Source organism: Semicossyphus pulcher, unplaced genomic scaffold (genome assembly GCF_022749685.1).
Source record: "Semicossyphus pulcher isolate SPU_LCO1_2020_fin unplaced genomic scaffold, fSemPul1.0.p SCAF_6, whole genome shotgun sequence".
NCBI classification, from domain to species: Eukaryota; Metazoa; Chordata; class Actinopteri; order Labriformes; family Labridae; genus Semicossyphus; species Semicossyphus pulcher.
This window is the reverse complement of record NW_027211737.1, coordinates 17,647,780-17,665,021: the sequence shown is the minus strand read 5'-3', so window position 1 is coordinate 17,665,021 and position 17,242 is coordinate 17,647,780. Positions and strand designations below refer to the sequence as shown.

The window sequence follows — 17,242 nt, the reverse complement described above, 5'->3', positions numbered from 1 at the left end:
TAGCTTAATATTTTTGTTGAGTTTTTTGGAACATGTTTATTTTCTGTGTTGTGATATTTTATGAGTATTCTCTTTTTTTTTCTTTAGGTGGTTCTACTTGTAAACTCCGGGCTAGTTATAGTTGGACAACAATTTACCAATAGCTAGCATGTAGCTTTTTGTCAGTGTCTGTGGATCAGGCTGCAACTTGTTGCAGTCATTAGCGTAATAAGCTCGCAAATTCTGTAACCGTACTGGAACTGTTTGATAAAATGGATATTTTAGGGGACGACGAATCGAATGAGCTGAAATACAAACCAGGGGGCCGCTTGGATATGAGCCACGGTTTCCTGCACCATATCCGGAGGAACCAGATTGCTAGGTGACTTCCTCAACTACCGTTAGCTTCTTCTGTAGCCAGTTAGCTAGCTAATAACACATCGACACATTACCTACAGCTGCAACCGTACATTATCTAGAATTTGGTTGGTCGTAAACAAAGGTTCATTGGCAGGGCAGGAAATGGCTAATACGCTGACATTTAGGCTTCAAATGTGAATATAATGTGAGGTAGCACAGGCCTGTATACCAAAGTTATCCATGATTTATGTCACTGGAGGCAAAACAACACATAACCTCTTACTGCAAAAACGAAGAGATTTGGCTTGACATGTTTATCACACAATGCATTACTGAGGTACATTAATGGAAAGAATCCCTTACCACTTATTTTTTATGCTAAAGACGCCATATATTCCCCCCTTAACAATACTGATTGGTTATTGTGTCTGATTTCTAAGAGTATGTAAGTTATGATCTTCAAACTACAATTACATTATTTGAGTTGGTTGCAAAAGTTTGACACAGACCCGCAACATGAAGAGAATGATGCATTTGAGTCAATCTTTACTTGCCTCTGTAAAAATTTATGAACAAATATTTAGCTGGTATACTTTCACTATAGTTTAAGAAGGTAAAAAAGAATGGAGTCTGAAGAAGATGTTTAAACCCAACCTTAGGCTCGTTATTATATTTTGTAAAACAGTATTTGTGTTTGTTTGTTTGTTTGTTTGTTTGTTTTAGGGAAACAGGTTGTGACTTATCATTTGACAACATGCAGTATCAAAGATGATCTCAATGCTGTTATTAAAACTAACCTGTTTAGTAGTTCAGATCTATGTTTTACTGCATGTCCTATTTAAAAGTAGTCTTGCATTGTGCTTTTCCAAACAATAACAAAATGTTCATTGCTTGTGTTTTGAAGAGATGATTATGATAAGGAGGTAAAGCACGCCAAAGAGCTTCAGCGGCGGAGGCACACCACAACCCCAAGACGACCCCGTCGGCCTGATATCCAAGTGTACCATCCCCGACGCAGACGTATGTATGATGAGCTCTGTTAACTTTAGGCCGCAACTGTATAACAGTGAAGAGAGTATGCATGTGTGTGCTCATTTTCCAGATGGATCAGAGCCAGGCGCCGGTGCTGAAGCTGAAGAGTGGAATGAGAGTGGATCGAGCACAGAGACAGAGACCCATGGAACTGAACTCTTCTGGCTCGATTATCAGGCTGACTCTGGCACCATTACATCCTTTCTTGTGCACAAGGTTAATGTGCAGTCATTTGACTGATCATTCCTGCTCTTTGACTGATTTAACTCTTCTGATTGACTGTTCTTAATTCACTCCTGTTCTTTCACTCTCTGAAGGAGGATAAGCCTGAGAAGGTGGTGGAGCGTGTTGCAGAAAAGAACATCCTGGATTCATCCATGAGGGCAGCTCTAGAGACACGAATTCGAAAGGAAATTGACAAAAGACGAGACAAACGCTGATAAATTTTCTCAAACAGTTGATGATGATGATAGCAGGGATGTAGACAAACAGGAGCAATAATTAATTTGCAGTTTGGTGCTCCTACGAAGCATTAGCGCTGTTGACAGTGTTGGGTGCATACTGACGACTCATGTACATCAGGGATCATGTACAGTGGGTGTCAACAGGGATCCAGTTTAATTACCCCAAATTATAGCTGTGTTCTGTTTCTAAAGGGAAAACGCAGCACATAACTTTGGACTGTTACCTCACGATCTGACTTGTAACATTAGAGACACATTGTCCACCTTCAAGTTGACTGGACCTACAAAGCTCTGTTGTTGCTTTCCAACAGTTAAATTCATTAAGAGTAGGTTCTCTTTGACAGAGACCATTTTTAACCTTCCTCCGTTGTTTCACCGGTCCTATATTTCCTGCGTTTACGAAGATCTATTTTTTTAACAAGATTTTTAGATTTTTTTTGTAAAATGCTGTGAAGGAATATCAGTCTATAACGGATATTATATTTAGAAATTTAAAAGTAAATTTTGTTTCTTTTTTGTCGTCCAGAGTTTAGTGGATGTGGCCATGGTCATATGTTTGTGTGGAAAATGTATTTCATTGTGTTCAGTATTCTTATTTATTTTATTTGTTTAAAAAATACTTTTATTTTTGATACTGTAATATTTTTTTGAGGGCACAACTCTTTACATAAAATGACATACACATAAAGCCTTTATTATTGTCCAAATGTGTCTGGATGTGCAGTTCTGGAATTGAACAGCCATAAAATGTGAATGTTTTTTCTTAGTGTCTTGATATGTTGAAATACCAGATCAACACTTTTACAGACTTTTTACATCACTTCTCACTTAAATATACATTGCTGGAAATACATATATAAAGTTTTTGGATAGAGCCAATTCCTCACTGACCTACAGTGGGAAGTGTTTGTCATCATGTCCTCAGCAGGTGGCAGTATGAAGCAGCGATTCAACTCTGCAGGCCGCTTTTTCATGTGTCCCAACTTTTCTTTAACTGGTTAGTCAAATGAGACTTCTGCCCATCTGTGTAAATTGTAAAATGTCTCCTACATTCTGATAAAAGACCAGACCATAAGGAGGCACTTTGTTGATCTTCTCAGTATCTTACTGTTTTGTTTTTGTTTTTTTACCAAAGAATGAAAAGGAAAACTTAAACCCTATATTTTCAGGGTCATTGCTGTGAATAATCTTGAATGTTTTGTGTCTGGCAATGAGCATTCATGGACTTAAAACACAAGATAGGAAGTCTTTAGTGTATTAGTCTCAACTAAACTAAGAGACTTTTCTGACTTTGCCTTCGAGCACCCAGTGCAACTTTTATTGTGTGAGCAGCTGTACTTCTTGGTATCAGTTTCCTGTTGATCACGGCTTGTTTTGGTATCGGCTATTATTTAATTGCCCTCATCCCCAACCTGGAGGATCACTTTGTTTTTTTGCCGCATGGGACAAACTGAGCAAGTTAGAACCAGCCAAGAGCGTCCATTCATGGCCTCAGAAACTCTGAAACAAACAAGCCTGAGACCTACAATGAGGTTGATGTAAAGGAGATAGATTCATGGCTTTGAATAAGAAACAGTGGAAAGTGGAAATAAGAAGTTTTACATGATTACAGATTCGATTTCAGACAATTTTTCCCATCCCTGTACTGCAAAGTGGAAACAGAAAGTTCCACTACCATCGCCTGGCTGTGGAAAAAAACAAAGTGGAGCAGACATCTGAACAGACAAGCTGTTAATCCACACCACAGTAGGAGATTTACTCGTTGTTTTCATTAATGCATGAAAATATGCAAACTTCATCCTCTGACCACATTGCGGGCCAAGTATTATGCAAAGCCTTGTCAAGGAGGAGCTCCCTCTGTGATGCTATTGGTGGAGGCAAGACACTCCCCCTTCTCAGACTCACTCCTCATTCTTCAGTCAGCATGTGACTCAAGTTATGAAAGGGAGACACATTCCCCAGTTTCACCTACTCTGCTCCCCATCCGATTAGATCCTGTTCCACTATTTCTCAATTGGCTTAAAATTACCCAGTCACAACTCGCACCTTCACACCGTCCCCTACAAGTGTTGCTTTACATCAACACTATTATGCAATGCACAACCTAATGTTTGTAATTTATCTCTCAGGTAAAACGTTGTAACATTCAATTAACGGAGGTACCTGTTGTGACAGGTCGACTGGGAGTTATTTGTTTGGCAATAGTGGAATGTTGTCCAACCCTGTGCAATATATTTTCTGAAAAGATGGAGATGATTATGTAGCCACCTTGAAACACATGTTCCAATTTTTGAACAATCAGTCAATCAGACAGTATGCGTTCAAATGCACAAATAGACCCAATGTTTTCACCACTGCTGCCAGCGTTTCTGATTACAAAACCTTCTTCAAAGTGACACTAAGACAGCTTCAGCCTCCTTCTAATCATGGCTACTGCTAAACTTTTATATAGTTACGTAATCATGGCAAACAAAATGCCTTTGTTAAACACTGAAACATACAATATTTGTCTGGCCTCCCTGTTTGGCCCTCTCTGTAAATGGAGTTATATTTACTGTCTGAATATTTACATCCTGTTTTGTCTCTTATTTGTTTTCTTTGTTACACTTTGCCCCAGGTTGAGGGCCCAGTTTTCCTAAATTCTCTCCAGTCTTTTTGTACTTGCTTATTTTTATTTATGCAACTAATCTGATGTAATCTACCTTAATATACTAATCATAATCTTGTGTAACAGAGGACACATTTCTCAGTGTGTAATAGGGTCAAAGCGTCTCACACTCCTATTTTTAATAGTTTTTGTTCGGGGCTCTCAAACATTTCTCAACTGAGTTAATACATTTCGAAGGCGGATGTTACATAACGTAGAATACGTAGAATTTAGGCTGGGTTGGGGATGCTTCAATACCGGTTTGATAATCAAAACAACTCCTGAAAACACAATTGCGTAATAGTGGAATTCACAATGACGCAGCTTGATTTAAAGGTGCACTTTGTAATCGGTTGCACCTTTTGTAACTCTAATCTTTAAGACATGCAAGAAAGTCTACAGAATGCATGACTTATAAAACACAAGGACGGTTCGTACTGTTTTATTGCATATGCAATTTGAAAATGTGTATGCCAAGTTAAGAGGAATTTTTCAATTTAGCAGAAAGACAAGGCTACAGTACACTCATTTGCATTTTGCGTTAGATGGTTAAGTAAAAAAAAAAGTGAAACATAGTAATAGCAAACTTACGTACCCTTTATTCCCAATGTAAAAACACTCTTTTTGCAGGACAATTTGTGTCAAAAAATGTAAGTGGGTTTGCTTTAATTTGGTGCTGAATCAGGAAGAGGAATTAGTGTCTTTAATTTTACTTTCTAAGTGCAGCAGTAGCAAGATGCTGGAGGTATTGCATCAGCTGTCACCCAATCCTAATAAGTAATGACCCTGACCTCGACCAAACAGCTGACCTGTGTCCAACCCTCTCACTGCTCTACTTGGTAGTGTGCAGTGCAACGGATGTGAGAAAATTACATGCACACAAACACATTATCTTTCAGTCTACAAGAATGTTTGGTCTCAACATCATGCTCTGTTTTGGAGTCTGCCTAGCTTTGTTTGGTTTCTTATGCACACAGAGTACAAGTGGTGTCCTCTGAGAACGGAGCAGTGCTTATAAACGTTGAAAATCTGAGGCTTTACCTGCATATTAAAGCCTCACAAAGTGTGGTGCGATTTCCCACACGTTTACGATCACAGTGCAGAGCTTTTCAGGTGCAGCGGCCTCCAGCAGTGCTGCGATACTGATGCAGTGGTGAGGTGATCCTGCCCATTCAAGGCTGTGGGAGTGAAACCCCAGCTCAGCCCTCCACCATTCACAGTTAAATATAGACATTACACTGAGCCAGAGTGGTCTGCTGGCCAGCATCTGATGCTGTTACTTGAATACTACTAATAGCTTCAAATACTGTAACTGTAGTGAAGTAAATTGTGGAACGAGTTGACGAGGAGACAAGGGAGACATCCAGGAATTATTTAAGGTCATAAAATCTCATTAAGGATTTTTATGGTTTGGAAAAGAAGTATTTTTTCTATTAGTGGTAAATCATTGTGGAAATTTAAACTTGAACCCTGACAAAGCACATTGATGAAGGTTTTTAATGCATATTTAGTTTGTAATTCAACTCTTAAAACCACTTTAAACACCACGTCACATGTATCCTATTGTATGAAAAATAAATATATAATCATATAAATCCATGCAACCTCCAGATTTACTCCATAAAATAAATGCACTCTCTTCCATTATCTTCCTTTCATAACTAATACAATCAAACCTGAATAAGTATATATCTTTCATCATAGGCAATGGGAGACAAAAACTACATGCAATGCCAGTCTCCCTAAATCTGACCCTGACCCATATGTACCACATGTGCGGATCACAAAACCCATTCATTAATTCACTGAGCTGGTAGGATTTGTGTGGCACTGTAACAAAGCTAATTATAGTGAAAAAGCTCCTTGGATTACTACTTCAGCACTGAAAAGGCTTCAGAGGTTCTTTGCTAGGACAGGATTTGATGCTAAAATCTCTCCCAGCGAATGAGTTTCATTCAGGATGTGAACCAAACACATGGAAGCACCGCAGGCAGAGAAGAAGTGAGTTTTATATCCTGGAGTATTACAGAGGAATGTGTGTAAATCAAGTGAATTTGTTGGTAGTAAAAATAAAACAGACCAAATACAGTTCAGTTTCATTTTGACGTTACACACAACTCATCTGATGTGAATGTAGATGTTCACTCAACACATAACTAATCTCTGCTGCGTGTGCTGACTGGAGAGCATTGCCCCAACTTGTCTGCGTTGATGTATTGTTTGTGTCTGACAGCTGGTTTGAATTACTGGATGATCTGACATCTTTGTAATCCTCCCATTTTAATCATCTTATGTAATTTTTATTGGCATTGAGCTATTTTTCAGCTTCTAAAAGTTGTGTACAAATACATCCCATCTGCATTCTAGATTACATTCAGCCATTTAATTGCCAGCTTATAAAGGAGTCTGTTCAGCATTATAACTTTTGAAAGTACACACAGTAAGAAAGCATGTACACAAAATACCATCTGCACAGACATCTTGAAATTCTGTATTATCATAGAGGTCTGATGTTGTGCGAATGTGTTCTTTCTGAGCAGTAATATTTACACTACACAAACAAGCACATCTCCTGTTATTAGTTCACCCTGGGGTGTGTTTGTGTTGCCCTGGAGGTGTTGTTGGATCTGCATAAATGTTCTGTATATTGGCTAATACTTGCAGAGTAGTTAGGTTTACCTAAGATTAAATACATAGACATTCAGGGGAATTCATGCATCTAGACGGCCCACATTCAATCCAAACAGTCAAAATGCATCGAATCTGTCAGGTCAATAATGTTGCTATTACACAATATGTCAAGCTGAGGTAGGAGAGTAATTGATGGGCATTGAAGCGACTTGATGAAGGATTTTGTTTGTTGTGTAATTATGTTATAATTTAGCAGGGTGTAGCTATAAAACACAGATAGCTTTTTTAATTTCCCACGGTTCGTTCTGTGCTGTCAGATCAAATAAAGCATCCGTCATGAACAGGCTGTATAACCTCGAAAGAAAGCAGTTCGATACACATACCGGATACGTATCTTTGGGTTAGATTTTTGAACCTAGCATAGTCCTGTCAGGCTGAATGTGAAAATGCTTTACCACTTTATGTTTAAGGAGACTGCAGCAGAGCTAAACTGCTTCATCACACCTTCACATTTGCTCCAATTCCTGCATAAACAGTTGTTTTATTTTGTTACACCTGACCAAGGCCTCCAGGATCTCTTTGTGCTGAGCTTACGATACCACAAACGTGCATAAGGTTCCGTGAGCTGCTGAAGGCCAGAGTCCTTGAGTAAGCAGTTCTGTCCTGTTATGTCTAACCTGTGTTATCAAAGTTCACTTTAACATATGACAATCTGGATAAAGGTCGATCATGAATCAAGCTGTACAGAACATTTGTTCTCAAGGGAAAGAAAAGAAAAAGGGTCGATGTATTAAATAAAGAACATTTACAAATCGTTTCATCCACTGCTTTGAAAATGATTTAATGATGATTACGTGCATATGGTTATGTATGTATCACAAAAATTATAAATTTAAAAAACACAGGAAGTGCCGAAATATGTTAAATCATATACTCATCATGTAATCAGTACATGTTATAAGAGCTGCTCAGTTGGTAAAAAAGAGCAGATATGAGCTCCTCGCTTCATGTGATGCAGTTTGCATATGACTGACTGGTTTGCTGGAAGCAGGGTCTCATCTCAAAGGGTGGGTGTTGAATTATAAGGAGCTGTCGGTCATGAGGACAGAGATAAATTTCGCTCAGGACACATAGGTTACACAGAGGGATGTCAGTGGTATTATGATCCTGATCCACAAAAAAAAAGAAAAAAATGCTTTATACTCATTTCTGGAAACATTTTATATAGGAGTTCTCGAAAAACAACAAAATACACATGAAGGCATTACAGCATATTTAAAAGTGTACGGGAAATACAAGTTTCCAAACTAAAATTGTGATGAGAGCATTTGATTGTTTTTGTTCCCCTTTCTATTACTCTTGATAAAGTAAAAAATCCATAATAATTCCTCACAAGATGTCACAATGTGCCCTGCTGTTTTGTGTCAAAGAAAAATGCAACTCAGCTGGTCATCATGTGAGAAAGGATATCAGAAGGTCAAAACCCCCGTTTTATAAAACAGTCTCTACCAAAATGCTTTAACGGGAAAAGCAAACAGTGGATTTGCCTGCTTGGAAATTTGAGGCAGCTAGCCTACTCTAAAGGCTACTACACATGCCACTGAAGAAGTATATTGACCTTTTCATTAGGTAGAGGCAGCTGTCAGAGGCCGATGAGAGGGGAGTTGGTTTGACTCTGCAGTGAGCCCTGCTCACAACTGCTCCCTGTTCAGGAGCGCGATGTTACACAACCACAACCCTAAAACCTGCTCCCATTCAGTTCTTTTCTGTGTGAGAAATGATCCATTGGCCTTTATTACACTTAAAAATCAACAAACCACACCATATTTGGGAACAAAGTGAGAAAATGTGTTTTTTTGAACATAATTTTGTATGAAAACATTAAAGTCAATAAAGCATTAAGAGTTAGTGGATCATTATTTTCTTTATCATACTCATGAGGTACTGCAGAATGAACAGGGGATATGAGCCTTCAGTATTAAATTTACTGCTGGATGCTCTACGGGGGCTTTTGCAGAACAGCTATTTTAACGTTCTTGTCAGTTCCCTAAAAAAATGTGAAAATTAAACAGAACCAACTTTAATCCATTTCTGCCGAATAGTAAAACAAGCTCAACAATGACAGGTCATATTTGAAACAAACCCTTTATCTACCAGAACATTTAATGAATCTCATAAAATTATATTTTTAAAAGCTTTAGACGGCTCATACCTTTTAAATATTGGTAATGCAATTTTCTTTGTTGGTTTTCATCAACATATTGTGCTTCTAGAAAAAAAATAGGCTTTCACTTGATCTTTTGACTTTTGAGCACGGGGCATTTGCTTGTATCAGTAACAAGGACGGACTTTAATCTCAATATGAAAATGCTACTAGAACACTTTTATATATCCTATGGGAATGTAGTGGGGTCAAAAGTGCATTCTTGGAATTTATACGAGGGTTTGTTACTAAGAAGAGTCGCCACAAATAGACTTGTTTCCCTAAACCTAAACTATTGCTATAGGATGGAATATCTGTAAACAAAATATATCAAATCTGCCAACATGTGTTGCCTTGGAAAAAAATGTATCCATCACTAAAGGAGAGCCGGTGTTTTTTTAAACATGTGACGTTCATAGAGTGTTTGAAACAGGAAGTTGGTAATGATTTTATGTCATTATTGTAACATCTGTATTTTCACATGTATTAACAGTTTTATTCATTTGCAGAAACTGAATTATGTATTTTAACATGTAAGCTTTTTATTATTAAAAAAAACCCCCATTAAATATATTGTTTAAAAAGTAACAAGGATGGTGATCTTGAAAATTCAGAATTTATATGGTTGTTGTAGTATCATAAAATACTTTCATCATCAAGGGCTGAGAACATTATATTTCATGTGTCAATGAATAAAATCAACTCAACCACATAGTCTTTTGAAAGGTGTAGTTGTTTATTACAGAGCATAAGGAAACTACCCAATCCAGACATGAAGCAGAATACAGTATGAGCTACGTGTTCCTTCTGTAGTTGGATGCATGTTGGCAGAGGGGAGAAAAGCAAATGGGGAGTAGAGGAAATAGAAAAGGCACTCTTACACTTACTGTAGCCAACGGGATGACCTCGAGTAGTAAAAGGGAACAAAACCAAAACTTGAAACTCTTTCCACCCATGGGATGGCCATGTAAACAAGGCTGGTTTCTCTGTACTACACCAACCAAATGTTGCCATCCCATTAATGAGGATAGGAAAGAGCCAGAGAATTGCACCAGACATTTTCATGGGATTTCAACACTAGTCCACCTAATAAGATCTACAGTCCAAAAATAAAAAAGGTTGTAAAATAGTCATTGACAGTAGCCAGCGAGGGCGGACCAAAGCTTTTCTGTACAACACTCTGGAGCCTCAAGCCAAACACTGAAAAATGCTCAAGTCAGAAAGGAATTCAAGATTCAGTAACCGTATGAGATTAAAGCTGCCTTCTGAAACCTCGGCTTCTCTGTATCCACGCCGAGTTTCAGAGAACAAATAAATAGTGTTGAGGTTAAAGTCCTAGCCAACAAGACTCTGTGGCAAAGAACACACTCCTTTAAGGCTAAAGATGGGAACCAGGTTTCTCTGTAGCTACACCTGCCATCAATGTACTTAAGGAGCAAAAGGGCCTTTAGTCACTTCAAACCATAAAAAAGCGAGTGAAACTACATTTAAAAAAGGACTCACTTAAAATAGAATTTCAATGCATAAACAATCCAATTTTTCATCAAGTATTACCAACACCTCTGCAGACCAGAGCAGTGACATAGCAGCTTCTGACTTTTCTGTATTACGTCAGAAAACAGCAAAGGTCTGTAGGGGCATCTGAGGCTTAACGCTCATTTGAGAGCTTGATTTAGGATTTGGCTCACCCCTTAGCCTGCAATGCATAGCATTTTTTTTGTGAAAACGGCAACAACCCTTGAATTTTAATTGTGCCATTCTACCATCCTCCACAGAGATAAGGGAATAAAGCCAACAAAAAGGATAAGAACACTGGGTCAGTGAATAATACCAGACGGACGAAGGAGGAATGTTTAGAACGAAGCTTAACTTTTTCAGAAGGAGTCAGATCAGAGGACCCTCCACCGATCAAGTTGTGCTCCTAATTGGGCTTTAAAAGTTTTAGATGTTGCACAGACTCCTAACATCAGTAGCACCAGTAAATTAAGAGGGGTATCGCATATAGCCTAATATGCTACCGCCATGACACTGAATACAAGACTGACGATATTAACAGTGTGGAATGCTGAAAGGAGAACGACTGAACGCAACTATCCAGGGTCTATCACAACGAGAAGCAGGGGAAGCTCAAGCCGGGGCGGAACATGATGTACTATGGTGCATGAGTTCATGGAACCCATCCAGTTCTTTTAACATCAAGTATCTGAGGCATGCCTCCTATGACCCAGTGTGAAACTGTAACGAGCAGAAAAACAGTAACAAGACAAAAGGAGGGAGGTGAGTGAGGAAGGGAGTCATGTGTAAAATGATGCCATTATGAGAGATTAGCGCATTTCACCCCCGGAACCTTGGAGGCTTCTCTGTAGTATACACCAACAGGCCTGGGGGGAAAAGCTTAACAGGTTTAGTACTTAAGTTTTTTGGGCACCTCCCATGGGAAGGCGTCTCGGCCAAAGTGGCCATAGGCTGCGGTCCTCTGATACAAGGGCTTCTTCAGATCCAGCTCCCTGGAATACATAATCAACAAATTTAGCAGCAGTCACACCCAGCGACGTTCAATGCACACATCATACTCACACAAGCATAACGCTCATATTTGACGGTGGGAGTGTCAAGAGCCACAAAAACAAAAAATCCAAGAGGTTTGTTACACCAGATGGTGAAGAGGAAATCATGTGACACTTGGACACTTACCAACCAAACTCTTCCCTGAGCAGTGTGACGACTGCAGCTTGCAGATGGAAACCACACTCATCCGAGTTTAATAAAAATACACATATCTATCGGAGCTACAAGGCTTTATCATTCAGATGTCATAAATGTCTAACAAATAGAGACTTTTGACTCCAATAATGCCCAAATGTGCAATTAGCAACACTACGCCATGTAATTGAGTAGAAAGAGGTTAACTCCCAGCTTTCAATCACAGAAACACAAACTCTAGCTGTAGCTACAGGAACATAGTATTGGCTGAGTTTTACAATGCATTAACAGACTTAAGTATAAATCATGGGCAGCATAACAAAACTAAGGCACAGGAAACAGGAGGGAGCCAGAAGCTGCGGTTTCATTTAAGTAGCAGTTGGCTTCAGAGGTTATACATTACCTGACAATGACTCCAGGACGCAGGTCGAAGTTCCTCTTCACAATATCAAGCAGCTCCCTCTCGCTCTTGTTTGAGGTCCCATAGTGGAAGATGGAAATGGAGAGGGGATGGGCAACTCCAATAGCATAAGACACCTAATACAACACAATAAAACATACTCAATATATCAAGCGTATAAATAGATAAACAACCTAGAAGCCCATCAGAGCCCGCTAACTAAAAATGTAGACATAGGGGCTAAGGGCTCATTCAGCATGGAAGCGTGAGCAGAGCGTGACTGCTCCTGCTTCAACTGGGCTGATCCTGCCAGCCCTGTCTTTTTAAATGAGTTTTTCCCGCTATAAAGGCCGTAAACAATTTGAATAAGTTCGCTTTATAAATGTCATTTAGATTTATTATATATATTTATTTTTTACTGACATAATGTCCTTGTGACCTGCGGGAGACTTATGACTACGTTTTTATTTCAAAGAATATTAAGCAGGAACCGCAAAAAAGGAGCCTGTGAGTGACTTTAACAATCAAATAACTTCCTGCAAAATATACAAATAAAGTTAAGAAAAAAAACAACGGCCCGGGAAACACTTAAGCAAAATAAAAAGCATTGTGTACAAACGAGGGGAGTCCGAATTCCAGATCGGGCTTTTACTTTGAAAATGCACACCAGACGTGTTGACATATTTTATACTCCATGCCTGTGACTTTAACTACATTGCCGAGAAACGTGTGCAGCTTGCGGTAAAAATAGGAGAGCCTCCTATTCTCTAGATTATGAGCAGCACAGCAGTGTGAAGAGCAATTTGTTTTCATGCATTTAAAATGAAAATTAAGACGTCCCGCTGCCATCGCGCACATGCCATGCTCCTAGTGTGAATTGACCGCAACACTAACCTGGACCAACACTCTCCTGCAGAGCTCAGCCTTCACCAGAGACTTGGCCACCCAGCGTGCAGCATAAGCAGCAGAGCGGTCCACCTTCGTGTAATCCTTGCCAGAAAAGGCACCACCGCCGTGGGCCCCCCAGCCTCCATAGGTGTCCACAATGATTTTACGCCCCGTCAGACCAGCATCACCCTGTGCGGAAAGAAGTTATGGAAGAACCGGTTACACAGGTAATGACTAACAGGTTAAAAGCTGCTTGTAGCAACATCCTCCAACATATACCTGTGGGCCTCCGATAACAAAACGCCCGCTTGGCTGCAGGTGGTAGATGGTGTCATCGTCCAAATAGATGCATGGAACCACAGCCTTGATGACTTTCTCCTTCAGGGCATCTCTCATCTCCTCCAGGCAAATGTCCTCATCATGCTGAACAGAGACGACAATAGTGTGCACACGCACTGGAAGCATAGCACCACGGTCTTGACGGTACTGGACGGTAACCTGTAATAAGGAATGAGAAAATAAATGAGTTCGTACCACCAACAAAAACTATTTACAACTGTTTATAATTAGCAAGTGTGATAACCCTACCTGTGTCTTTGAGTCTGGCCGGAGCCAGGGAAGGGTGCCATTGCGACGCAACTCAGCCATCTTAGCATTCAGCTTGTGGGCAAGGACAATTGTGAGAGGCATGCACTCCTCAGTCTCATCAGTTGCATATCCAAACATCAAGCCCTGCAGAGAAGGAAGAGTTTACTCAGTGTTGAAAAAGCTCAAGTTCTATTTAGGTTCATAAAATATCAGCAATCTCACTTCAGAAAACACGTGGCAAAACAAAATGTTGACATCCACTACTGACCTGGTCCCCTGCTCCAATGTCCTCCTCATTACGGTCAATGTGAACACCCTGAGCAATGTCAGGAGACTGCTGCTCCAAGGCAACAAGAACGTTGCATGTCTTATAGTCAAAGCCTGTGAAGGAAAACCACATTAGCAGAATAAAAAAAACGTAGAAAAAAAAATGTCATGTGAAAATAAATAATTAAAACAAAAAACAAAAACCACACCTTTGCAGGAGTCATCATAACCAATTTGGCGGATGGTTTCGCGAACAACTCTCTGGTAGTCCACTGTGGCACGTGATGTCACCTCACCAGCCAACAGGATCATCCCCGTCTTGGCAACAGTCTCTGCGTTACACAAGACAAATGCAAGAAATAAATTATACTCATTTGTCAATAAGAACATCTGATGAGAGCCAAAATACACATAGGGAAATTCTTACCACACGCAACTTTGGCATCGGGATCCTGCTTGAGATGGGCGTCTAGAACCGCATCACTGATCTGGTCACAGATCTTGTCTGAAAAACAAGAACACCACAATTCAATACATGCATCAATAACGGACCGCAGGTAAACACTAATATCGGGCCTGAATGTAAACTGTTGCACGTTAGCGCCATCAGTCCGGATCGTGCTCAGTGGGAGTGGCTCTGAGCTTCACCACAGTCGCCATTTCAGCATGTGCACATGTGGTGACGAAATGAGCGCGCGCAACTAACCGGCGACTGGAAGGCAATGATAAAATCCTAAACATTAAACTATTAAGTCTGCAGAGGATACAAGTAAACACTCAGTATCGTACCCTTTCAATGTGGCTAAATGATAACATTAACTTTACAAGTCATTGTGTATCGCGTGCCTCAATAATAGTCCCGACGTTTTGGCACGTTCAAATGTTAACGTTAACCGGTTAAGATTAACAGATAATCTAGTAATGAGACGAGCATTGAAGTACCGTTTACGGTGATTGTCAATGCGCCATACCAACATTGGCAGGTTATCTGTAGATAGACAAGTCACGCAACATCATCCTTCCCGTCTGCAAAGATTAGCTAGCTAACATTAGCTTGTAGCGCGTGCTGTTGAAACCGGCCCAGCTACATTCGAGTAGCGGAAGAGGCCGTAACGCTCCGATTTTAATCGTGTCTACTCCCATTTGTTTCTAATTGAAGTGAAGCGCGAAATTAATTTCACGAGCTGCCAATATCAAAAACGGTAATGGGTTTATATAACTTCACCAGACAGGCTGATAAAAGGATGTTGTGTCGGGTCTTACCGGGGTGTCCTTCTCCGACCGACTCTGAGGTGAACAAGAAGCAGTCCTCTTCAATGAGGGAGTTATGAAAACCGTTCATCTGTCCGTTCATTGTCGTTAACGGCGGCTGCTGGTATGAAATGCTAAAATGTTATGACGCTGATAACAAGCTAACTATATTCTTCTCACTGGAAGTACCTCGGCGTTGCTCTGTTAAGGACAGTCCCGGCTTCTCTGTGTATTGATCCCTAAGCCTGAGCCTCATGGCGCAGAGCTCCACTATTTATCCTATGAAGTCAGACGCTCTGACGTCACGAGGAGGTGGACCATACCATTGAGCCTATCGAGGGGTTGGACCGTACTGTAACAAGGAATGCACTGCAGTTTGGCAAACAGACGGCGACCATGTGTTGACAAAATGTCACAGTGATAAGAGTCTTGTCCCATCAGCATCTTTTACCTTAATTACCTCATCTCAAGTGCGCGTGTCTTAGTGCCAGACAGAGGGTGTGATGAGAAACAGTGATCAGTAGATGTTGTTCTGAAGCTTTTTAAAGAAGTTGTAGTTTCATGCACATCATTGTTAGATCTAACTTTATACAGTTGAATTTGAATCTTCTCCACATCCATCTTTAAACAACCACTTATATTTTCTGCAGCCTTGATACAGTCAGTGCTTTATACATGCCATCCCTAAACCATTATTGGAACACAAGCAATAAACTCCAAATTTCCATCAACCCTTAAACCTAAAACATCTCCTTTAAGGAGTTAGGGGTGACCCAGATGACATTGCAAAACAAAACAAAAATAAGTTAAAGTTAAAAACATAGTATTAGTATTGATTCCTTCTATTGTAGATGCAGAATTGGCCATATAATGGGGCGATTGCGTTATGTGTGATATCTTGTATAAGGCTCCTCCTGCTGTTGTGTGTGATGTAATCTATCATTTAGTGTACTTGGGCAACAGATAATGTTTACCAGAAACCTTTATTAGAGTGTGATATAAAACCAACATTGGTGTAATTCATCTGATAAGTTATATTAATTTTAGCTATCATGAGAACATCAGAGTATGTACTTTCCCAGTGAACGACTACATTAACCTGAAAATACATTTGCAACAAAATGAAAACTGGACGGCCGAGAGACAAGCAGAGGATAGGGATTTTATATCTCATTATAACTTGATTATACTTTACTCAAAAAGCTCCCATGTCCATCTTACCCCCCAGGCGCTGTTGTGTAATATGATCTAAAGCTCTGATTGTGGACATGTTGTACCTTTGTGCAACAGATGGGTTCGATTTATGTCTCAACAAGAACTTATTAAACATGGGTTTAGCTCTAAACCAGGACTAATTTATTTATTTTAGAAGGCTGTAGATCTGTATCTAAGAAAAGTAGCTGTAGTTTCACCTCAGGGACTTTATACTCAATAAAAGCAAGTCATTTAAACATAAGGTCCTTATATGTGAGCCTGATAAGAAAGATTCATCCAGAGTATGATGCAAATGTTGAAGAGGGCTCAGACCACTGGTCCAGCAGGACAGCTCAGCTACATCTTTTCTGTTTGTCTTTATAAATATTTGACATCCTGAACTTATTAATAATCCAATCTCAGTATTTTTAAATATCAATATATGGCTTGTCACTGTGACAAAGCATTTTTGGAAGTGTGTTAAAGTGGTGTCACACTGTTTCCACCTAACTTAATGGTCAGATAACTTTAACAGTGGCTGCTGGGTTTCTTTTATTATTGTTTGGGATAAAGAGCAAAGGTAGAATTGTTACCTGCAGTATGTTTCACACTCATATTGGCCAAGTTCATAAAAG

General features: G+C 39.7%; 2 protein-coding genes across 2 annotated transcripts; one reads left to right on the top strand and one right to left on the bottom strand.

Annotated features, from left to right (window-relative positions):
• Window positions 1–138: 138 nt before the first annotated feature.
• Window positions 139–2,834, top strand: cunh2orf68 (chromosome unknown C2orf68 homolog). Its single transcript, XM_069683511.1, has 4 exons — window positions 139–361; window positions 1,244–1,359; window positions 1,442–1,587; window positions 1,689–2,834. Exons 1-4 carry the CDS (start codon window positions 252–254, stop codon window positions 1,809–1,811), a joined length of 495 nt encoding a protein of 164 aa, XP_069539612.1. The 5' UTR covers window positions 139–251; the 3' UTR covers window positions 1,812–2,834.
• A 7,206-nt stretch (window positions 2,835–10,040) lies between these two features.
• mat2ab (methionine adenosyltransferase 2Ab) lies at window positions 10,041–15,647 on the bottom strand. The gene is made up of 9 exons (XM_069683285.1): window positions 15,426–15,647; window positions 14,590–14,667; window positions 14,372–14,494; window positions 14,164–14,276; window positions 13,896–14,039; window positions 13,587–13,805; window positions 13,314–13,496; window positions 12,423–12,556; window positions 10,041–11,823 (listed from the first exon to the last, which is right to left on the bottom strand). The coding sequence occupies exons 1-9, from the start codon at window positions 15,514–15,516 to the stop codon at window positions 11,721–11,723; spliced, it is 1,188 nt and encodes a 395-aa protein (XP_069539386.1). The 5' UTR covers window positions 15,517–15,647; the 3' UTR covers window positions 10,041–11,720.
• Window positions 15,648–17,242: the final 1,595 nt, after the last annotated feature.